The 23,511-nt window shown below is 63.6% G+C and overlaps 2 protein-coding genes across 7 annotated transcripts; one reads left to right on the top strand and one right to left on the bottom strand.

The window, feature by feature from the left end:
* Window positions 1-9: 9 nt before the first annotated feature.
* UBE2J2 (ubiquitin conjugating enzyme E2 J2) lies at window positions 10-13,783 on the bottom strand. Of its 6 annotated transcripts, none has more exons than XR_004523454.1 (7): window positions 9,827-9,957; window positions 7,152-7,192; window positions 3,128-3,230; window positions 2,909-3,047; window positions 2,513-2,593; window positions 1,532-1,929; window positions 10-1,038 (listed from the first exon to the last, which is right to left on the bottom strand). XR_004523454.1 is itself a non-coding variant. In XM_033845698.2 (7 exons), the coding sequence occupies exons 2-7, from the start codon at window positions 9,955-9,957 to the stop codon at window positions 1,645-1,647; spliced, it is 780 nt and encodes a 259-aa protein (XP_033701589.1). In that variant the 5' UTR covers window positions 13,639-13,783; the 3' UTR covers window positions 1,284-1,644. The 6 variants fall into 6 exon arrangements, 5 of the variants coding, with proteins under 5 accessions (XP_033701589.1, XP_033701604.1, XP_033701597.1 ...); XM_033845698.2 differs by lacking the exon at window positions 10-1,038 and adding an exon at window positions 13,639-13,783 and having other exon boundaries at window positions 1,284-1,929; XM_033845713.2 differs by lacking the exon at window positions 10-1,038 and adding an exon at window positions 13,062-13,207 and having other exon boundaries at window positions 1,284-1,929.
* Window positions 13,784-13,935: 152 nt separating this feature from the next.
* SCNN1D (sodium channel epithelial 1 subunit delta) lies at window positions 13,936-23,241 on the top strand. The gene is given in 11 exon segments (XM_073805620.1): window positions 13,936-19,675; window positions 19,957-20,008; window positions 20,118-20,324; window positions 20,400-20,585; window positions 20,588-21,076; window positions 21,180-21,278; window positions 21,470-21,587; window positions 21,715-21,797; window positions 21,872-21,983; window positions 22,195-22,266; window positions 22,343-23,241. Coding segments are annotated over 11 exon segments (2,250 nt in total). The 5' UTR covers window positions 13,936-19,187; the 3' UTR covers window positions 22,687-23,241.
* The last annotated feature ends 270 nt before the right edge of the window (window positions 23,242-23,511 follow it).

Genomic DNA, 23,511 nt, shown 5'->3' with positions numbered 1-23,511 from the left:
CACAGGCCCAACAGGACAAGGTCATCTTTTATTCGGGGGTCACATCAGACAGCAAGCCGCCACGGGCGCCAGGGGGAGCCTCTGTACAGCACAGATCTGCTCCCACCGCTGACTGAAGTTTTTAAAAGTTGAGATTTCACACACACAAAAGAAAAAACACTTGTCAAGTAATTTCTATTTCCCAAATGTTCCCCCTCCGAAGAACCTCAGGAAACGCGGTGCGTCTGGAAGGGGCACCAACCTCCACAGACGCACCCTCGGGCCAGCAGTGGACGGAGGGAGGCCTGGCAAAGCCGCACCCGTCGGGGTCCGGGCCCAGCAGCACAGCACCACCCCGCCACCGGGGTCCACCGTGGGTCGCAGGACACCCAGCTGCCCACGGGCTACCCAGTGCTGGGCGGAGAGGAACTTGTGGTATACAGACCCCAAGAGCACAAAATTTAGGAACAAAGACAAAATGAAAGACTGTTTTTCACAAGAGCGGGTTGAATACACACAAGCAGTAAATCAAAGAGCAATTTTAAATAAATTGATCAAAAAACAAAGAACGTGGAAGATGCACCAACGCCGGGCTGCACGCGGCTTCCCTGCCGGCCTCTGGGTGAGGCCACAGGGTGTCGTGCGGCGCGCCCGGACACGGCGCCTTCCAAACACCGTGCAGGATGTCATTAGCAGAGACGAGAACAGGGAGACGTCGGCGATCCAGGAGGCGCAGGCCCCAGGTCTGAGACGGCGCCCATCGGCGCTGCCCCTGAACCCGGGTGTCCTTCCCGGGCGGCCAGCCTCTAAGAACCGGCCACGGATCCGCTGTGAAAGGGAATGTGTGAGCCTGTCTCCAGGGCAAACCAAAGAGCTGGACCACGTGTGCGGGAAGCCCCACGTGTGCAGAGCCTGTCCGGCGGGTGGGACCCAGGGGCCCGCTGGGGGGGTCTCCTCCTTCCATTAGCGCAGCCAGTGGGAGCCCGCAGGAAGCCATGGGGGTGAGAGAAAGCCAGCAGCGCGACCGCGCAGGACGCACAGCTCAGCCCCGGTGACAGCCTGTGGTCAGAAAGGAAGCAGATTCTCAACTTCAGCAAAACAGAGCACACGTGCTTTTTCCCAGGAGGAACCTGCTTCATTCTAAGTAAACACAAATGCCAAAGCCCAATCCCCTGACCCACCCATGGCTGTTCCCGGCCAGCGGGCCCCGGGCCACCCTGCCAGGCCCCCAGCCACCCTGCCAGGCCCCCGGCACTGCCTGCCGAGTCAGAGCTCCACACTAAGAACGCACGCAGAGTGTTGGATAGGCATCAAGTTTTATATTTTTAAGTGACCAAATCTAATAAAATGAAAAACAGATTACTAAAATAGATCCAAAAGACAATACGGGAGATAAGCTATAAAACCAAAGCGTGAGGCCCTCTCGTGGACATGGAGCCTCCCAGCCCCCAACGGACGCCAGGGCAGAATGGGGGCTGGGAGTCTCACGTCTCCAAATCCAACTACACACTTTGGTTTGTGTTTTCCTTTTGAAGGTTTTTAAAAAGCTAACCCCAGGAGTCAGGCAGGCCCGCCCAGTGCTCGGCGGCACGTCCAGCCAGCCCACGTCGAGCTCGGGCCCAGCGTCCCTCGTTTCCGACCACCTCTGCTGGTCGTGGCGGCGGCTCACTCCTGCGCTATGCTTCTCAGCACGTACTTGACCGTGTAGGCGAAGGCTGCAAACCCAACTATAACAAACAAGTTCGCCAGGGCACCGCCCAGGAGTCCGTGGTGCCGGTTGGCCTGCTGGAGCCCCGCGAGGTGCGGCCCAGCGCCCGGCGCGTGCCCGTTGAGGAGCGGAAGCCCGTTCTGGCCGTGGTGCGTCTCCCCGTCTGGAACCACGTCTGGTAAGGGGAGAGCCTGGGGTCTGCTACTGAGTTCGTCTTGTGCTCTCTGTTTTTGCTTAATTTCCTAAGACAAAAACAGCAAGAAACAAGGGTTGGTTGAAACAAGCCAGCTCCTTCAGGGCTAGGGAGGGGACTGCGGTCTACCACAGAGACCCTGCAGGGTCGGCGGGCAACGGCTGCACGTTTCGTCCTGACAACTGCCCTCGGAGGCAGTGCCGCTGCTAATCCTGTTCAACAGACGTGAAGGCCACATGACTTGCCAAATCCGCCAAGCCTATGCCTCACGAGCTAGGACCGAGCCAGGTCCGAGCTACTCTGAACCACCAGGGCCCCGACTTGCGTGTGGCTCAGCCTCCCGTTCATGGCTAGGTTGTCTGCTCTGGCACCAAGACCAGCAAGCATCCCTGCCCCTCACCCCTGGCCCCCCAGGGCCTCGACAGGCCCAGCGGCCTTCCCCCGACTTCTCCCCGTCTCCAACCCACCATCCAACCCCCAGACCCCAGAGGAGAGGGTCAGGTCTTTGCACCTAAACACCCCCCCACTCCCGGTCTGCAGTACAGGAGCACATGTTCTCTGTGGAAAGTATTGAATCAAAGTGTCCCTGACATGGAGAAAGCAAAACTAATGGCCAACTTTCACTTTCTTACCTCCACGACTTCGGGAAACAATTCACAAAACACTTTGTCTTTTAAATTAAACACTAAACTTTGTGCAGCCAGTTGTCTTTTCTAGGAAGAGAAAAGAAGAAATATCAGCCCGAGGCTAATTGCAATTCTTTCACATCTAAACACACACTGACAGACAGTCGAGGGCTGCTGTCTTCTTGGTGTGGAAAGGACTCCACAAGCATGCTCCTCGTGACAAGCTGACGTGTGGTCTCCTAAGGCTGTTCACCTTCCTGCATCATCCACTGATGATGCTAGACCTGACCCCTACTTAAAACAGGAGAGAAATGAAAGCCCGATATCAAGGAGTCGCTGTCCTGACTGGGTACAGCAGCTGTGGAGACCAACCGCACTGCCCCCCTCCCGCCCCCAGCTCACTGTGAAGTCCGAAGTCTCAATGCTGCCCAGGGTGGGGCCCTTCTCCACCATGAAGCTCAGGAGCCCCGTCAGGATGGTGGAGACGGACCAGGCCGGGTTCCACGTGTCTGGGTGGAAATCCGTGATGGAAAGACACAGCCTGAAGAAAGGGACCCAGTCAGCGGGGTGCACACTCCTCAGGACCCCAGTCCCACTTCAGAAGCACCCTGGACGCCTTACCTTGTGTTGCACTTAAATCTTCCATTAGGAGTTATCATATAAATACTAGGAGGTTTAAAAGGAAATTCTCTGGGAAAAATTAGTTTTCCATGATAATAGCCACCTGTATCAGAACAGAGAAGGAGCCTTGTCATTGTTCAGAGCGCGACAGGCCCTCACTGCCCTCAGGGTCCCGGCCCGGCCCAGCTAGGTGTCCCCACCCGCTACCCACCAGCCGACCATCCCTGGAACACACACATCTCACTGGGGCTCACGACCACCAACCTAGGGGGGGCCCTTACCCCCACTGCCGACTACACGTCCCTCCTCCACCCTCGCGTGCCCCCCTCCCCGAGAGCAGAGCATCAGGACAGAACCTCCAGGCTCCTCGTTGGCCCCACGTCCACCCCCGCGAGTGGCAGCTCTTCCGGTCCCCTCACTGCTGCCCCACCTGCCTCTCCTCCACCAGACCACACCCAGCAGCAGGCAAGCGCACCATCATTTCCCCCCCTTAAAAACAAGTAAACACAAAACTCTGACCCCCCGCCCCCCCCCCCCGCCGCTCCCCTCCAAGCCCTGCCAGATGCTCCGCCTCCTTTATGTAAAATTCCTGACCTTGAAGTCACCAGACATCCCCGCTGGGCTACGGGACCCCATCTCAGGCCTCACAACCGTTCCTCAAGGCCAACCCGGCTCCTTCTGGCATCCTCCCGGCACCTCCAGACCCTCCCCCACTCCAGACCTGCGTACTGACCGTCCCGGCAACACTGCCCCAGACGGGTACAAGATGGAATTCCTGCTTCTTCCCTCAAGCAGCAGCTCCGTCCTCTTAGTTATTCAGACTAAACTCTGGGGGTCCCCTGCTCCCGTATCACACCTACTCCATCAGCAAATCCCAGCAGCCCCACCTTCCCACAGATGCAGCCCCCAAAGCTTGGAGTGACCTCACCGGACCCCTGGCTTCCATCCCTGCCCACCCAGCTCCAGGTCCCACCATCCCGTCCCCACTGGAGGCCTCACCCCCTTGCTCTCAGGGTGGCACCTGGGAGCCTGTTGGAAATGCAGAGCCTTGGGCCCACCCACACCGGCGGGGCAGAACGTGAGTTTCACAGGATTCCCAGAGACGTGTGCGTGTCTGTGCATGTACAGCGAGGCTTGGGGTAGCTGCCCTGTCCTCCCACTGGCACTCCCAGCTGTCCCCCCCAGCCCTGCAGGTCTCCGCTCCAGCACCCCACCAGGGCAAGGCCTCCCACCGCCTTGTACGGCTGCAGCACCCCAGCTACCTGGTGTGCTCTCGCTTCCACTCTCACTGTCGGGGGTGGAGGGGTGACTGAGACCAGTGTCACCTGCGAGGACAGCTCGGCACACAGACAAGCCCACCAGCAAGGGACTAACTCTAGAAGCGACGCTGAAGCACACCTGCAACCCACAAGTACTGAGAAAAGCCCAAATGGAAAAAGCGCAGGAGATGGGAACAGGCGCTCGGCCCAGAGAAGACCATGGTGGCGCGGTCGTGATGGGAAGCAGTGGGCTCACACCACAGGAACACTGTCCGTCTCGTTCGGTCGGGGGCGGGGGGTGGGGGGTGGTGACCCCGCCTGGCTGATCCAGAGGGGACCCGTCGGCACCACCCACCAGTCCCCAGAGGGAAGGGCTCCAGGCGCGGCCGAGCACAGCGAGGGGCTCAGGCAGAGCCACGGGCAGGGTCCACGGTGGCGGGGCCTGCAGTTCTCCTTGCACCCAGGCGCACACTCCCAACCTCAGAGGGTCCGTCCCGGGCCGGGAGGTGCATCCGAGGGCGTGAAAGGCCCCTGGGCCTCTCCTCCGGCTTCATTCCAAGTGTCCACAGGCACTGAGCCCCGGGACAGACAGACAAGACTGTGAGCACCGGGCCGGGAGGAGGCCTAGGAGAACCGCGCCTGGAACCCCAGGCACCTCCGGCCCCGCCCCGCTGACAGAGAAGTTGTGCGGGGCGATCCCTGGGCCCTGCTCCACCCCGGGACCCGCCCCGGCCACACCATCCGGTCCACACAAAGACACCGCAGAGTCTCAGAACGAGGCACGGTGACTCCCCCAGTTTTATGATTTTAAAAAACTATGTTAGCTATTCTAGGTCCTTCGCCTTTCCATAAGTTTTAGAAGCAGTTTTTGAATAAGCCTGTGCTCACCTACAAAAACCTCTGTTAGGGTTTTAACGGGATGCTGTAAAACCTCTAGACACAGATGAACACTCGTGTACTACCGGGAAGCCCACCGGAACCGTGAAACTAGTGTCACGGTTTTGGCACCGGCAGAGCCCAGAGCAAGGACCAGGTCAGCGGGCAACCGACACGGAGCCAGACAGACGTGGACGTGGGAGGGAAGGGTCAGAGCATCCGCAAGTCAGAGGAGCAAAGGAGGAGGGAGCCAGAGTCCACACAGGCCCAGACCCTGAGGCCTGAGAGCCATCCACCAGATGCGGCAATTCTGAGGGTCCCTCCGAGACCCTGATGGGAACAGAGTCAGCAGAGGATGGCACTGCAGACAGCAGAGCCCTGAGCTGAGGAGGGGACAGGCATCGGGAGAGGGCACAACAGCAGGTGCTGAGGGGAGAAGGGCAGCGTGTGGGCGGGGTGCAGCGGAGGAGGGGGAGGGCAGCAGGAAAAGCTTTGGTCTCCGAAGGAAAGCTTTACAAGGAGGATGAGGACTTTCCCAGCCTTTAGACCGGGAACAACAGGGACACACAGGAGAACAGATGGGGCAAATGAGAGGAAAAGTGACAAGGTTGGGTCTGGAAAAGGAGAGCCTTTCATCCAGCTCAGAGGGGCTGGGTGGGCGGGGGTCTCCTGCAGTCCCAGCCACCACACCGCTCGCTCGGGGCTGCCCTCTCCTCTCCCTGCCACCTCTACCCTCTGCCCAGGTGTCAGCCTCACTTACGCCACCAACAGTTCTGGCTGGTCCTGGGCTCAGTGTGTGGGGGGCTCTCATCACACAATTAGTAAGCAGTGTTCTCTACTGTACGTTAAACACTAAAACCACAAAGAATAAGAAAACTCTGAAACCTTGCCTAACCCTACTCGCGAGAGAACACTGCTCGTTCTCGGTGTCTGTCCAAGTTCGCTAAAAACGTATCGTGTGTTTCGTAAGCGTTTTAACATGAGCTGTGCGAGCTGTCCTGCAGCCTGTCCTCCGCCCCTTCTCCTGGACCCCCCCCCCGCAAGGCCATCGCCGAGCCCATGACACATCCACCCTATAGATACGCTTCTGCACACTGTTTCCCCAGGGCAGGTCGCCCCCAACAGGGATTCCTGGGCCACAAGAGTCCCACGAGGCTAGCGACTTGTCTTCCCAACTACCCACAACACTCCTGGGCGTCCAGAGCACCCACACTTCCTCCCCAGTAGCACGGGTCCTCTAGTGGAATCGAATGCACAAGCCCCCAGGAGGAAGACACAAGTGTGCTGCTCCGGCCACCCGAAATCAGGACCCAGGGACTAGAGTGCCCACTTGGCCACGGCTCTGTCCCAGGCTCCACCACCCGGAGGCTGGCGCCAGGCTCCCCTCGGGCCCCTGGAGGCTCACTGACTGACAGCTCCGAGATCTGTCTGCAAACACCAGAGGATGCTGGGTAGCACCACCTGACCACGGCAGGCCCTGCAGCCCCCTACACCTCAGGGTCCTACCCGCACAGGGGCCCGCCCCTCAGCTCAGAGGACTCAGCACAGAGTGAGCACTCAGGAAATGACCCTTCTTTCCTTCAACAATACACATGTTAGTCTTACTTTTCCCCCGTCTGTTCTCTCAGCTCTGATCCCACTGACGTCAGAGGCTGGGTAAATTCGATACTCACAGCAGCCCCTGAAGACGGAGGTACATGGGCAAAACCAAACCGAGCAAACCCCTCTATGACTTGTAGGAAACCAGAAGGGGCTCCACACGCGTGCGGTCTACCTCACGCACATCCAAACCAGAAACAGTGTTATTCACAAATAGGTGTTTCTCAGGCAAGGGCAGCTCTGAACACAGACGCCGCCACTTGTTCCTCTAACTCAGGGCAAAGACTTACCTTCGTAGGGAGTCATCTCAGGGCCTCGGACCACATAGTGCCTGAGGGAGGGAAGAAAATGAGTTGGCTTTGGGGACGGCAAGTTCTCCAAAGTCTGAGTCACTCCAAGGCCAGGGTTTTTAGCGCCCACCCGCAACTAGACGTTCACAGACGCTCAGTAGGGGAGCTGAAGGGTGAACCCGACCAGCTACCCAGCTCCCAGCTCTGCAGCTTCTCCAGCTGCTGGCACGTTAGCCGCTCTGTAACGGGATCAGAGAGGCTGTGTCTCCCAAGTTTTCCACAGAGTACTTCTGTATCCACAACACAATATGCAAAAAGCTAATCCTCTCTAACCGTCAACCGACGATTTAAAAATTAACTTCACGGGCTTCCCTGGTGGCGCAGTGGTTGAGAGTCCGCCTGCCGATGCACGGGACGCGGGTTCGTGCCCCAGTCCGGGAAGATCCCACGTGCCGCAGAGCGGCTGGGCCCGTGAGCCATGGCCGCTGAGCCTGCGCGTCCGGAGACTGTGCTCCGCAACGGGAGAGGCCACAACAGTGAGAGGCCCACGTATCGCAAAAAAAAAAAAAAAAAAATTAACTTCACAATTTATTCTTGAGACGTACCTGAAATCTGGTATTTTTCAGCATGCCCAAATATCACGCAGTAGCTAACCCGGGAACAGCTGGAGACACGCAGAGGCTGGGTCCCCGGCCCTGACGTCCTGGAAGAACCAGACTCAACCTCAGAGCAGCTGCCCTCCAGCAGGAGGGACAGGGACAGCCCGTGACTGTCACCAAAGTCCTCACACGCAGAGAGCCTCAGTCCAGGAGCACCAGCCGCCATGGACTCTGCTCTCCACGTGAATAAACGAGGCTTCATCTCTACGTCAAGAAGCATTTGAACTTATGATTTTTTTTTTTTTTTTTGGCCGCACCTCTCAGCTAGTGGGATCTTAGTGCCCCGATGAAGGGCTGAAACCTGGGCCCTCAGCAGTGAGAGCGCAGAGTCCTAACCACTGGACCGCCAGGGAAGTCCCTGAGCTAATGAATCTTCAAAGAAGACAGAAAAGCACAAAGAAGAAAGTAGACCTAACCAAAAATACCACACCAGACACACTGAGCACAGGTCAGTAACCGCCCCTTCGGGCACTGCTTCCCACCAGGACGCTGCGACAACCCCTACCCCCTGCTGCCTGATAACGTCTGACTCAAAAAATACTGTCCTCCCGTGTCAGCAGACCAGGAACACACCAAGGAACGTGGCCTTAATTTGTTACTGCTCCCAATTCCTGTGCCCAATCTGAGGACACCGGGAAGGGCCGGTGAGCAGGGCTCTGAAAGCGCCCAGCAGCCCTGGGGCAGCAGAGCAAGGAAGGCTTGGAGGACAGGCATCTTCCAAAAAAACACGCTCTTCTCCCAGCTGAAGCAACAGACACCCACAGCTGAGCAGAAGAGCCCACGCAGCAGGCCTGACACTGCTGTCCTCAGCCAGCGTCTGGGAACTGGATTCCAAGGGGTTCTCATCACCCCAATGCATCTCAACTATTTGTGCAAAAAACGTACTTAATGCTGAAGGGAAGCCTGCTGTCCTGCTGGGAGTCTGGAACACTGGCGGGTACCAGGCAGAGCTGCCCGTGACCCACCCCACTGAAATCCCTGGTGCTCAGTCCCGAAAGGGTTTCCCTGGTGGATACACCTCACAGGGCTTGTCACAGCTGGCCACAGGGGAGGGGAAGCTTGTGTCCGGTCTCCAATGGACTCTGCCCTGCGCCTCTTCCTTTGCAGCGGGTCCTCCTAACGAATGATGGAGCGTAGGACCCAACTCGACTCACATGCAGCAGGGGCCCACACAATGAGGATGTTCCCCTAGACTGCCATGGGACCCATCTGTCCACCTGCCAACTACGTCCTGGGGGCCACGCTTGGTTTTTGTCGTCTGGGGGCAGGGAGAGCTCTGCTGCGACACTGATGCCTCCCCCACATGCCAAGGCCAGTCTCCCCCCTGAGACCCTCTGCCCCACCTGCCAGTGCTGGCCCTTCTCTGCGAGCCAAGGGAGGAACGCAGACCCAGAATCCTCGAACACCTGTCCAACTTGGAAAATGCTTTTTAACTCAGATCTCTTTTCTCTGAATTTCAAAAAAATTTTTAAGTATTTGTTAAGAACAAAACATAACAAGGAGAAAACACTCCTTGATATTTCAGCCCTACACTTTGTCTCTCACAAAATCACCAGCAAACCTGGTAGGAGCAGCTCTTCTACCACACGGCGACAATCACTATGAAGTGCATATTCACAAAGCACAGAGCTGGAGCATCAGGACCCGTTCCCCCGTCACCAACTCGCCAAAGTAAGACAGGGCGCCTCACAGCACCAAGAAGCAAAGAGCAGAGAAGGAGAGCCTAAACGTGTAGCTTCTCCAACAGCCGCGAGGCCTGCAGGCCCCAAAGCCTCCCCCAGGAAGGACCCTCTCTCTGGCCGCAGCAGGCAGGGGCCAAGGACAGCCCACCACACCCCCAGCTGCTGCCCATCGTGAAGACACCCGGGCAGCGTCCACAGGCCTCGCAGTCCACTCACACCTGCCAAGGGTACAGGAGCCCCTTCCCCGCGCCAAGACGGCCCATCCGGCCCACACAGCCCAGCCCGAGAAGCTGGGTGACGGGTGGTGTGGGCGAAGGAGGATGCAGAGCCTTACCACTCAAGGATGTTGGAAGGGAGGGGCTCGGCACAGATGTAAGGCACGGGGTCTTTCTTAATCCGGAGGTAGTCCTGCTTCAGGCGCTGCGTCGCTGTTGTGGGTGCTCTCTTAGCGCTGTTGCTGCTCATCTGTGGAAGACAAAGGTCTATGCTGACGAGGACAGAGGTGTTCCCTGCCGCCCTCCCTACAGGCAGCCTCCGCCACCCAGAGTCAAGGCTCATGGGCCGCGCTGACTTGCCTGAGCCCTCAGACACCCGCGGGCCTCGCGGAGTCCCCTTTCCTGTCTGCCCGCTAGGATCTTCGCTGACACGACATCGTCAGACAGAAAGGTTAAGAAAAACCCTGCAGCCACACTCCTGTTTTCAAAGAACCTCCACGGGGAGAGAGAGCTCTATCTGCAAGGGTCGCGGGAGGAGGCCCTGACCGCCTGCCACGTGAGCATCTCCCCAGTGCCGTGCTGGGCGGTGCCACTCCCCCGCCACGGCCCACTGATGCCCGCTGTTAAACATTTTCCAGCACACCTACCACTGGCCACAGGTGGGTGGGAGCAACAGAGGAGCAGAGAAAGAGCCTCTTTTTGGGACTGGAGAGAGAGACGGGGACCCCAGAGAGACTCAGGAAGCGGCAGCTGGACAGGCAGAGATAAGGAAGTGTCCTGCGTCCAGGACACATCACTGGGTCACCGCGGCAGGAGCCAAACACAGTGAACAGCGGCCGATGAGGCCAACCAGGGATGCGAGGCCAGGCCATCAAGCGGTGCCCACAAAGATTTTAGGCCCAAACCTTAAGGCACATCAGATCTTCTGTTAGAAAGGTCACTCTGGTGGCCCAGCAGAGGATGGATGCGACCCATGGGACATACAGGATGGCACAGGACAGCACTGAAGGCTGGGGACAGGGAAGGAGGAAGCAGGCATCATTTAAGGCAAGAGACCTGAGGGGGCCCTGGGACACCTCAGCTCTGCCCCAGAGGCGGGAGGGCGGGATGGGGACGCGCAAGACAGGGCTCCCCACTCTCACGGGCACCACGACGGCTCTAGCTCGATCCACTTAACCTACCAGAATTTCTCACAACGTAAGGTGCAAAAGCAAAAAAGTTCTACTGCTAAAAATAAAGCGCGAAAGCCACTGGTGTAAAACATGGTGGAGACAGAGAACACACCAGGGTGTGCAGCTCAGGATGGACAGGAGTGTCCAGGCTAGAGGAGAGGCCAACTGGATGGGGGGCAGTGAGGGAGGAGTCACTCTGCCCGAGTTCCCAACCTGTCCCGCCGACAGTGGCCAGGGTCTCCACCTGGAGCCACTCCCCGCACCGGGCCGGCCCCGCCTCACCTCAGCCCGGGGCCTCTGCATGCCCCTTCCCTCCCATCAGCCTCTGCCCACGTCGCTGCACCAGAGGCCATGGACTCCTGCCCAGTGGGATCCTCCTCAGAGTAGCCTCCCCACCAGACGACGACCAGGGCTCGCTGTCTCGCTCTGCACCCCCGGGGTACCCGCAGTGGTCCCGCCACACGCATCACAGCGCAGCCCTGCTTCCGACTCTGGGGCCCCTAAACCTCGGATCCCCATTCACCCCCACTCTCCCCAGCCCCACCACACACCCCTGATGCAGGGCCCGCTGCTCTGCCCGTCAGAGACCTCGAGACTTCCGCCCAGCCTCCCGGCTCGCAGTCTCCCTCCATTTCAGTCCATCCTGTTCGCTGAAGTCGGATGACCCTTCTCATCTCACAATTCTGATCGCAGCCCTTCAGGACGCACCCAGAACTAAGCAAATAAACGTCAACACCTCCACCACCTGCCAAGAGCTCTCCGGAGCAGCCCCAGACTGCCCTCTAGCGCCCGACTCCCAAGGCCCCCGACATGGCCTGAGCCGACCCCGTCCTCATCCCAGCCACATGGCCCCTTCCCGCTCCAGCCTCTACTGGCAGACAACTCGCCGAGGCCCTGGTCAAGCGCCTCCATGCCACCCAGCTCCGCTCCGCACAGGTGCCCGCCAGGCCCCCGCAGACACCACTGGCTGGTGTGCCCTCGCAGGTGGCTAGACCAGCCTGGGGGGAGCACTCCGTCCACAGCACCGCCCCAAAGGCCGGAGAAGCCAAGGGGACCGGGGCGATGTGTAGTGACAAACACAGCAACAGTCCAAAAGTAGGGCCACCACCCAGGACTCGTTTCCTTTAACTGCTCGCCGTAAAGTTAACTCTGCCGACACAAACCGGCTCACTGGGTAATTCAGATACAGCCGTGCGGGCCTCAGTCAAGCGGCCAGCTGGGTGCTTCACAGAGGGTAGCGCACGGCCACAGAAAATAAATAAAACAGATCCTGCCCGCCTGGGCACAAACGGACTTTTCTCTCGCTTTTGCTTCCAAAGCCGACTTACAGTCCAGCTACCGGGTCCCTCAAAGGAAAGGGCTCCCTCTGCGCAGCGCCCTCAGGCCCCTCCGGGTGACTTCCGGTGAGCCGGCCTCTCCCAATCCGCCCGTGCGCACCGACCAGGCGCCTCCACAGGCCATGAAGCGCTCCTCAAGGGCCCTTCAGGCCACGTCCCCACGGAGAGAGCATGTAAGGCGTGTCACGCTGAAGGGAACAGGGCGCAGACGTTCAAAACAGAACAGAACAAGAAACAGGGCCCGTGCACAAAACCGCAGGGCAGAGAAGCTGAAGGCGGGCAGCCCGAGGCAACGGGGGACAGACGTGCCGCCCGCCCCTTTCTCCCGCTCGGCGGCTGAGTGCTCCAGTGACTGTGCGGCACGAGACCTTGGCCTGACCCGCCAGAGGGCACGTGACACACCCGTGCCCGGGACTCGCACGGAATTCTCTCCCTTCACCAGCAGGGTTGCTTCACAGGCCGGACGGAGGCCCGGGGCTGATGGGGGCCGCCCCGCCGCCACCCCCGCACCTGCCAGAGATCGGCGCGGCCAAAGTGTGCGGATGACTGAGCGCCAGTTCTAGGTGCCGAGATCCAACGGTGCCTGCAGACACGCGGGACCTTTCAATCAAGCGAGACCCTTAAGTTCCTGTCCGCGAAAACGAGCCTACACCGAGGGTCTCGCACCTCCAAAGAACAGAGCCGCGACCACCGCCCTCACTAGCTCCGCTCGCCGCCCCCTCCACCGGCTGGGGCCTGACCTCTCTAAGTGTTTCATGCCTGGGCCCGCGTGCGGTCGGGAATGGATGGGAACTAAACATAGACCAACTAAGTGGTACTAACTGGAAAAGGGGCGAGACGCTTACACATGGCCAGACGAGAGAGCGGGCGTGCACAGGCGAGGAGCCGGCCCAGGGCCCACTCCGGCCGCCCGGCGTGGAGCGTCCCACTCTGACCGCCCGGATTTTCTCTCAGTTACCACCCCAAGGGCGTCAACCAGGCACGCTCACTGCTGGGGGGACATAAGGGGCGGTCTGGAGTCCTAACTGCTCGGGAATGAAGCGGCGGCGGGCTGGACGGCAGTCACCCCATCCCAACACGGATTCCCAGAGCAGTTTACGAACCAAGCTCTACGCCGGCCCGTCCTGACGGCAGCCGCAAGTGTGCCACTAACGGGAGGCCTTTCCGTGGGACGCCAACCGTGTAACCACCCGAATCCCCAAGCTAGCCGGAGGGAGAAAGAGCCGGCCCGGAGCCCCGGACGCCCCGCCGTAACCGAAATCGGGTTCCACGCACGGAAGCTCCAGGCCGGGCCCCGCGAGCTCGGACGGGGCGGGGATGGGCCGTACGGAGGCCCCGCGCCCCCCGCCCGCCGCTCGGGCCGGCTCCGGCGCGGCGGACGCGCGGCCGAGGCCCCGGCACAGGCCCGCGGCGCGTGCTCACCTCTCCCCGTCGCCGCGCGTGGGCCGCCGCCGCGCTCAGGCTCGCCGTGCTCGAGGCCAGAGCAGGGAGCGAGAGAGTGGGGCCCCCGCCGCAGAGCTGCACCGCGCCAGGACCGAGCCCACCCCGACCGCCGCCGCCGCCACCGCCGCCTCCGCCTCTGCTTCCAAGATGGCCGTTCGCGGGGCGGGGTTATCCACGCTTCCGGTTCCGGGGCGCGGTTAGCCGGGGGGCGACCTCTCTAGGCGGCCGGGCGGACGTCGCCTGCGTCTCGCAGCCGCCACCCGCCCCAGGAAGCGGAAACAGTAAGCGCATGGGCAGTGGCTTGCAGCCTCGAGGGGCGGGGCCCGAGCCCTTCTGCACGTCTGGTCTGACAGCTGCGGCCCTCCGGTTGATCCTTCAGCCGCAACGCTGTCCGGCTGGCGGCCCCGGGGAGAGTCAGCAGCCGCAGCGGACCGGGGCCCCCCACCGAGCACGTTCCCCTCCTTAGGAACCCCGGCCTTCCGCGGGAAGACAGGTTCTGTTAGAGGGTGACCCCCGCGGTGCCGGCGTGAGCCCCGCCCGACTTCTCTGGGACGCCGACCCTCCCGCCGGCCCCCTTTCAAAGGATCGGCCCAGTGCGGACTGGGGGGCCCAGTTCTTGTGCCCATTTAGCAGGAGAGCGCGGGAGGCACTCTGCGTCCCCGGGCCTCAGTGACCGAACCACCTGGGGCCCTGAGAATCGAGTCCTGGGTGGCCTTGTGTGGCTGCGGTAACGCGTGGGACCCGGAGCCCCGCCAGAACCTGTGCCAGGTGGGGTCCGCCGTGGGAAGCCTGCCCAGCCCCTGCCCAGGGGGAGAGCTGTCCTCATAAAAAGTGTTGCACTGTTTCCCGACCGAATTTTCCACCCAGCCCATCAATAGGGTCATTATGCACCGTGGATGCCGCACTGAGGCTGGCTTTCCGCTCCCACGGCCCCCTCCCTGGCCCTGGGGGAGGGGGAGGCAGAGCAGGGCGGTGGGGCGGCCAGGGAAGGCCCCGGGGAGCAGAGGGTGCTGCCACTGGGACAGCATCAAGACAGCCCTGACCACGGGGCCTGGAGGTGTCATGTGCACCTCACATCTGCCTTGGGGAACACTGGGGGGCACGCGAGGATGGCACACAGGTGGGGTTCTGGAAAAGGGAGGGCTGGGCAGCTGGGCAGGCCGACACACTACCCTTCCTGGTGAGTGGGGCTGGGGGTGCCCACACAGGCTGTGCCATTGCCGGCTCGGCTGTGAGGCTGGTGGTGCTCGTCAGCCAGGACCCATCTGGAGGGGCCGTCGCTGGGCAGAGCACAGGGCTCCGTGCAGCAGAGCTGCAGTTCAGACCCCAAGTTCTCACCCCTGACCACGACCCTGACTGCCTCTCGGAATAGCCCACCGGTCAACGGGGTAACTGACCACGTGGCGATTGACGGTGGACTCCAAGCCCTGACGGGTGTAGCCGTGGCCACTGGCAGAGGGCGGGAGGGCGGCCATGCTCGCCCCCGAGTCTGGCCCACCCAGGGCGCCTCAGGCAGGATCTGAGCGGCCACTGCAGGGCTGGCCCCTGACCCAGGGCAGAAGCAGAAGGAGTGCCCGTCGTCCCTCGGCCCAGCACCAGGCGAGTCGGCCCGTGGGAAGCCAGCCTGCTACGTCTCTGGCCCCCAGTGTCCCCCGGTGCTGGCCCGCCCTCCTCCTGGGGAGGCTGACAGTCCCCAGGCCCCACCTCCTGCTGCCACGCTCAGGAAATAGCTCAGCCTGCCCTTCACTCCCCCGCCTTCCCCCCCACCCGGGCTCTGCCATCCCCACACAGGGTGGGCCCAGCTGTTTCTAGCTCACGGAGAGTTCTACAAGGGAGGCCACCCTGAGGCGCCAGAGTGTTTCAAATGCAGGTGTGGGGCAGACCCACGGCCGGACCCTGAGCCCCACACGGGCAGCGTCACGCACTCTGCCCACCGCAGCCAGCCGGAGCCCCCTCTGTGGTGGCAGGAGCCCCTGCCTGCCACTGCGGTCAATGCCTGGGGGATGGAGAGTTTCTGCAGTTGCACCGAGGAGGCCCCTTACCCTCCGGCGGGCATGGACTCCAGATGGGCCAGCTCCAGGGCGGGGAGGATGCCCCTACCTGCCCACCCCCCCAGGAATCCCACACACACGGGCAGAGCCCATGAGCTCAGACTTCACGTCTGTTGCACTGGAATTCCCCCAGGGCCAACCCTGAGCTGTCCCTGAGGGTGGAGGTGGAGCCCAGGCACCCGCAGTCTGCAGGGCAGCCCCGGCCTGCAAAGGGACGCCTTGGTGCCTCTAGGCCCAGCTTCGGTGAAGGCCACCACTTGAAGGCTAGGGCCAGCCGTCCTTCTGGGGAGAGGGCGGGGGACGGGGGCCCTCCGCCTTTCCCTTCTCTAATCCTTTCAACATACAGCCGTCAAGGGAGCTGGGGAAGCCCTGTCCCGCCCCAGACACCACCTACTGCTCCTCCAGGGACTGGAGGGGCCTGGTGAGGCAGGCGAGGGCACGGGCCCAGAAGGGAGGAGGGGGCTGCTGGCCTCACTGCCACTGGACGCAGTCTCTGTGTCTCTGCCCTCCCAAAGGCAGGCTCTGCGGTGGCCGCCTCAGGAGGAGGAAGGAGGGGCTCTGACACTGGCCCAGTGACATCAGTTGGTCTCACCTCTGAGCCTCGAGGAAACTCAATCCCACTTTGTACCTGAGGAAACGGGCTCAGAGAGGTTGAGTAACTTGGGCAATGTCATACAGTCGATGAGTGGCAAAGCTGTGATTCGCACTCACGCCCAGATGAGTCCAGGGCCAGCTCTTCCCCAAGCGTGACTTCCCTCTCCCAGAGGTCTCCTGTGGCCATCTGCCTCCTTCCAAAGCCACGAGGCTGGTGACCTCGCGCCTCCTCAGAGCCAAGGCCCCACCAGAAGGGCCTGGTGGAGGTGGGGGCTTCCTCCCTCATCTCAGCCCGGGTCCTCAGCACCGATTTGGGGTGGGGTGTCAGGAACCCAGAGCCTGTGTGGGGAGGGGCAGAGGGCCTGAGTCGACCCCTCAAGCCTGGGACCAGGCTGAGGGTCCGGTCACTTGGGATGACGAGGCCTCTGGGTCATCCTAGAGCCATGTTGGGTCCCCCGGCCTGTCACCCTGGGGCTGTCCTGCCTCCAGCACACTGGCTGGCCTCATGCAACCACACTGAGGCCGAGGGTTTCAGCAACCGAGATGGTGTGTCCCTAGGGTGTGGTGCTGTCTTCGTGGGTGGTGCGTGGTCTTAGTATCTCCTGGGAGGCTGAGCTGTGGGCGCCATCTCCCACCTGGGCCCCAGCTCCTTCCCACAGTCCCCGCCTGTCCCAGGGGCTGGGCAGCCAGCCCTGGCAGACCCCTGTGTTCTGGGAATGAAGGCCCCTGCCCAGCGACCCTTGGCCACAGACACTTGTGGTCAGAGGCCTGGCAGGTGGAGGCGAGCAGGCATCCCTGCAGGCCAGGCTGGAGGAGAGTGGACAGGGCAGGGGGCATGCAGGGTCTGCTGCAGCGGGGTCCCTCCTCGCCCTCCAGAAACCTCGGGCCCCTCACCCCAGCCAGGGCCAGGGCCCCAAGCCCGGCGCAAGGAACCGGGGCAGGAAAGCTTCCCACCGGGGAAAGACGCCAGTGTCTGCAGCCAAAGGCTTCCCCTTCCAGGACCAGAGCAGGTGTGACCGCCCGCAGCCGGGTCCCTCCCCACCGCCGCGTCCCACGCCCAGCCTGGTATAAATAGGCGGCTGCCTGGCCAGCGTTGGGCCACGGCTGCTTTGCCACCTGCTAGAACCGCCAGCAGCACCGCCACTGTCGCAGCCACCCAGCACGGGAGGCTGGAGACACCCACACAGGGAGGCTCCAGCCTCAAGGCCCCAGGGGTGCCTGAGGTGGCCTGTGGCCGGGGCAGTTGGGGCAGGCCATCTCTCCGGGTCTCCCCTGCCTGAAGTGGAGGGGCCACGTCCCACGTGAGAGGGCAGGGGCTCCTGTCCACACCTTCACCACGCCACCCCCACTGACAGAGGGCTTGCTGTGTGTGAGAGGAGTGTGTGTTCGTGCAAGTGTGTGTGTGTGCGTGTGCTGCGTGAAGGGGCCATGCACCCCTGCTCCTGCCGCAGCTGAGGCGTCAGGGACCCGCGGTGCCCACACTCACCCCAGCGCATCCGCCCCAGTGGCAGGACCCTGCTCCCCGTCTCAGGAAACCCTGGATCTCCAGAGCCACCCTCCTCCTGCTCCAGCTGGGGGGGGAGGCGGCCGGTACGGAGTCCCAAAGAACCTTCTGGAGCCCCTTTTGCCTCGCCAGTATCACAGGGCTGAGGATCCTGCCTTCCCTGTGAGGGCTCAGTGTGGTCACGGGACACACGTGTGGGCAGCGCTCTGTCCCGTGTGGGACCCGCCATCAGCACCCCATGCTGGCATGTGCCCCTGGCCAGGCCACCTCCACAAACCCGAGGCCTGGGCCCCACACAGCTGGCTGGTGCTAGGGTGCCAGCACGTGCCAGCTGAATGCACCAGGCCCTTCCTCTGGCTCAGCACCCTCCCCAAGCGCCAGCCCAGGCCCCATTGGCTGGAGGGGCCAGAACTCAGGGGGCTGCACCCCAAGTGTGAGAGGCCTGACGATTCAGACCAAGATGGGGACATTGTGGGAAGGCCGCAGTAGGCCCGGGCAGTGACTCAGTGCGTGTCCTGGACCGGCAGGCCTGACCTGGTCAGGGCTCCACGGCCCTGCACACTGGGGGACCTGGGTCCCGGGACGCTGGAGCCTCCGGGTGGGAATGGGGGCCAGGCAGGCCTCGGGTCCACCTCCTTGCGGCCCTCAGATCCCCACCACGTCTGGCCCATCAGCCTGCTGCCTACTTTTCCGGAAGCCCGAGGCCCACGAATGGACCATCCCTGGGGACTCAGCTCGGTGGACAACTCCCCACCCCAGGCCAGCAGCGCCCACCGGTCTACAGGCCTGACCCTTGGCCCAGATGTGGCCAGACCTGCCTGGCTCCATCGGCCCCAGTCAAAGTGGCCATGCTGGCCGCTGAGGGTTGGTGGAGGCCGTGGAGGCCCAGAGTCCCGTCAATCCTCAGCACTGGGCTCTAGGCCCACCCTGAGCAGGTCACCTGGCTGCCCCTCACCAGAGGCCCCTGGCCCACTTGGCAGATGGCAGCAGAGACCCACCCAGCCTCGAGCCTGCCTGCAAACAAGGCCAGGCGTGGCCTGAACACCATGTCCCCTGCTGTCCCTGCCCCACCGCCCAGGCTCAGCTCTGGCCATGACAAGACACACCCGCGGAGGCCGCCTGGTGCCCTGCCGGTCATCACAGGGGAGGGCCGCAGCGTCGGTCCCAAGTATGGACCAGCTTCTGATGGGGCCTCTCTTGGGCATCAGCAGGCCGGGCTGGGCCACTGGAGGCTGAGGGACGCGACGGTCCCGGGAGTTCCCAGGGACAGAGAATGGAAGTCGATGGCATGGCCCCGGGTGGGGACACCTGGGTGGGGTCAGACCGGACGGTGGGCTGGGACCCCACTGAGGCTCGCTTCTGGGATTCAGGCTGGAGCCATGGCCCAAGCAACTGGTGGGGGGCCGGGGACCCGAACATGCCCCCAGCTGCCGCCATCGCCACCACCGCCCCCGCCCGAGGAGGAGCGTGGGGAGAGGCTGGTGGAGCTGCGCGCCTCGTTGAGGGAGCTGGTCGCCACCTTCTGCACCAACGGCACCATCCACGGCGCCATCCGCCTTGTGTGCTCCAGCCAGAACCGCCTCAAGACTGCATCCTGGGGGCCGCGGCTCGCGCGGGCCCTGGGCGTGCTCTGCTGGCAGCTCGGACTCCTCTTCAGGCAGTACTGGCGCTACCCGGTCATCATGACGGTGTCCGTACACTCGGAGCGCGGCACAGCGCAAGCTCTTCCTGTCGGTCACCCCGTGCGACATGAACCCGCACCGGTGAGGGCTGCAGCCAGCTTGGGGCCCTCCCCACGTGCTGTCACAGCGGGAGCCCCCATCGTGGACCACTTGCCTTCCCCAGCCCTGAGCCTTCCCCAGCCCTGAGCCCCGGGAGCGGGCTAAAGGGCGAGAGCCAGCGGAATCCTGGTGTGACCACTGCCACCCGGAGGGACGCTGAGGCGCTGGGCAGCCCGGGGAGGGGGAGGGGAGGGTGGCAGGGGACTTTCCAGAAGGGCAGGCCCCCCGAGAAAGGAGCAGGGCAACACTCCAAAGACAGGGAGGGGCCGTGAACGAGCCAGAGGGTGGCGGGGTCCACGGTGGGCGGGGCAGGCAGGCCGGGGATCTGACTTCCCTCTGCAGCCCCGGCTCCCGAACCCCCTCCTAGGCTTCTGAGGACGGCGGGGGATGGGGGCCGCTCTGCTCTCCGTGACACCCAGGTCAGTGCCGTGGGGACCGGCGTGGCTCTCCCCGCAGTGTGCGTGGCTCTCGTGGGGACTCGGGGCCTGGCTCTGACTCTGCTGCCCCCCACCCTGGCCCTGCCCCCAGGCCACACCCAGCCCGCCGCCCCCTGCGGGCGCTGGACAGCTTTGCCCGGCAGAACGTCTACTCCCTGTGTGGGTTCAACCTCAGCGACAGCGTGGACGCCCCAGGGGCCAAGGCCCCGGGCCCCGAGCCCACCTTCCAGCTGGACCGCGGGATCCACCTCCAAGGCTGAGCCCCTTGGGGGGCCAGAACAGAGTGGGCTGCAAACTGGTGAGTGTCCCAGCCCTGGGAGGTCTGCATGGGACGGGGCAGGTCGGAGCCCCACGCTGACCCCGTGCCGCCCAGTGTAACAGCGCCGGAGGCGACTGCACCCAGCAGGCCTACTCCTCCGGCGTGGTGGCCGCCCGGGAGTGGTACCGCTTGCACCGCGTGAACGTTCTGGGCCTGCTGCCCACGAGGACGGCCACCACAGCCGCGGCAGACACTGTCTTCTCCTGCCGCTACGACGGCCAGGACCGCCAGGCCCAGTGAGTGCAGGCGGGTGGCTGCTCGCCCCGCCACGCCCCATGCAGTGGTCTGCCGGCCCCACGGCTCCCTCCAGAGATAAGGCAGCTGTGGTCCCCTCCCTGCAACCCCGGGGCTGCACACAACCGGGTGATGGGTCAGGGGTATGTGCGGGTCTGAGCGTGGCCCCTGGTTCCAGACACTTCCAGACCTCGCACCGCCCCAGCTACGGCAGCTGCTACACCTTCAACGGTGTCTGGGCCGCGCAGCACCCTGGCATCACCCACGCTGAGTGCCAGCCTGGGCTGGGTGTGGGCGGGGTGTCCAGGCCGGCCTGGCCTCACCCCCGGCCTCCCCCAGGGGTCAGCCTGGCCCTCGGGGCGAAGCAGCAGGATCATCTTCTTCTGCTGCCCACGGAGGCCGGCATCAAAGTCGTGATCCGCACGCGTGACCACACGCCCTTCCTGGAGCACCGGGGGCCTTCAGCATCGGCCAGGGACTGAGACCACCTCCGAGAGGTGGGCCGCCCAGCCTCGAGGCTCCTGGCCTCCGTGCCCAAACCTGGGGCCTCGGGAGCTCCAGGGCAGGGCGGCAGAACTGAACCACACCCCCTCCCCCCAGGACAAGGTGCACCGGCTCGGGAGCCCCTGTGGGCACTGCACAGACAGCACGGGGGGCGTGGAGGTGCAGCTGCTGTACACCGCCTCCTGCACCAGGCAGGTGAGGCGGGGCCTGGGGGGCATGAAGGAGGGGGGAGGGGCCCAGGGAGGGGGTTGGGGAGTGGGGGGGCTAAGGCAAGGAGTGGGAGCTGGGGGGCGGACAGGCCAGTGGGAGGAAGGTGGGCGGGCGGCAGGCCCGGAAGAGGGGCGGCGGTCCTGGACCCACAGCTCCAGTCCCCGCTGTTCCCCCAGGCCTGCCTGGTCTCCTGCTTCCAGCCGCTGATGGTGGAGACCCGCTCCTGCGGCTGCTTCTTCTACCCCCTGCCTACGGGGGCCCAGCACTGCAACTCCGTGCGGCACCCGGCCTGGGGTAGCCCCCCACTCTGCCGGCCTGCATGGGCTGCGGGGGGCAGAGGCCCAGGCTGCCCCGTCAAGGGCAGACCTCCCCACCGCCCCTGGGTCATTCCTAGCAGGTTCACCCATGACCCCCTCCCCAGGCCACTGCTTCCGCCGCCTCTGCAAGGACCTGGAGACCCACCGGCTTCCCTGCGCCTCCCGCTGCCCCCGGCCTTGCAGGGGAGTGGGGAGTGCCGGGGTGGGGTCTGCCCGGAGGCACCTCGCAGGGATGTGACGGGGTCTGTCTCTCCCAGGGAGTCTTCGTGCAAGCTCTCCGCTGGGACCTCCAGCTGGCCTTCCTCCAAGTCAGCCGTGAGTCCCGGAAGCGGGGTGAGGCCTCAGGGGCAGGGAGCCCTCCCCGGACTGACCTGTGTCCCCGAGGCCCTGCCCTCACACTGCCCCACAGCGCCCGGGGAGGAGCCGCAGCCAGTGAGCCTTGTGTGTGCAGGGCGGGCCAGGCCCCCGGAGCCCGAGCCCCAGGTGGGTGCAGCCGCCTCCTGCTGAGGTCATGTCCTGGCGCCCCCCCTGCCATCCTCACCCTTCAGCGCCCCCAGGGATGGCCCCGCCCCTCTCGCCTGTGCCCCGCCCCAGGAGCAACCTGGCCAAGGTGAACATCTTCTCTCAGGAGCTCAGCTACCGCACGGTGGACGAGGACACCCGTCTACTCGGCAGCCACCGGGCCGATGAGCGGGGGTGGGGCAGGGCTGGCGCCCGGGGCTGCCGCTCACCGCCCGCAACACCCATATGTGCCACAGCTGCTTTCAGTCACGGGCAGCCTCTGGAGCCCGTGGTTCGGCTCTTGTGTCCTCTCAGTCGTGGAGATGCTGGAGCTGCTGCTGGACGCTGCGGCCCTCGCCCTGCTGCTGTGCTGCCGCCAGCTCCACGGGGCTCGGGGCCAGCCCAGGGCAGCCACGGGGATGCCCGCTCCGAGCCAGAGGCCGGCTGGTGGCCGGGTAGCTGCAGGCATGACGTCGAACGCCCGGGGGCCCAGCTCCACCTCCCATGATGTTGCAGGGGCTCCGGCAGGGGTCTTGGCTGGAGGTCAGCCCGGTGTGGGCCCCGGAAACTCCTGACACCTGAACCAGCCTGCGAGTGGCCTGACCCTGGGAGCTGTGGCAGCAGTGGGCTCTCCCGGCTGCCCAGGGCCGGCCAGTCCCGCCCCACAGGCCCCCCCCACCCCCCGCCAGCCGAGCCAAACCCGGGGCCCGAGAAGCAGCGGCACCAGAGCCCGAGGGCGGGCAGGCGCCAGGCGCTAGCACACAGGGCCTTCTTAGCGCAGCTGCCTGCCGGGCAGTGACCTCACAGGTCTCGGGGAGGCCTGGGGCAGGGAGCAGGGGAGCGTCCCCACCACTCGGGAGCCTCGCGTTCAGGGCGTGACGGAGCATCTCCCGTATGCAGGAGTGTGCACGCGTGCATGAGGTAGGGGGGCGCCCCAAGGGAGTGTGTTTGTCTGGTGTCAGCGTCATACATCCACGTTTCCGAGCATCAACACGTCTGTCTACACCTCCGTGCAGGTGTGTGCAGGCATCGGGCAGAGCCCCCCTCGCTCAGGGCCAGTGGGAGAAAGGGCAGGACGAGGCCCGGGCACTCAGTGACCTGGGCCCGCTTTGCAGTAAAATGGATGATTCTACCTGGTGGCTGTAGTGTGTCCTGCCGTGCGCCCCCCCCCTCCCCCCACCCCCGCAGCGAGCTGAAGACCTCAGACCACACCCCCACACCCTCAGTCACGGACACGGTGGGAGCTGGGGAACGGTGGGAGCTGGGGAACGGGAGGGCGTGGGGCCAGAGCTTGCCCAGGGGACAAGGCCAGGGCCAGAGCACCCTCGCCAGTTGGTGTCCATCCCAGAGGAGAGCAGAGGGCCAGGGAATGGGGTATCAGGAGTTGGTTTTAATCAAAG

This window comes from Tursiops truncatus, chromosome 1 (assembly GCF_011762595.2).
Source record: "Tursiops truncatus isolate mTurTru1 chromosome 1, mTurTru1.mat.Y, whole genome shotgun sequence".
NCBI lineage: Eukaryota > Metazoa > Chordata > Mammalia > Artiodactyla > Delphinidae > Tursiops > Tursiops truncatus.
The sequence above is the reverse complement of the archived record's forward strand: the minus strand, read 5'-3'. Positions and strand labels throughout refer to the sequence as shown.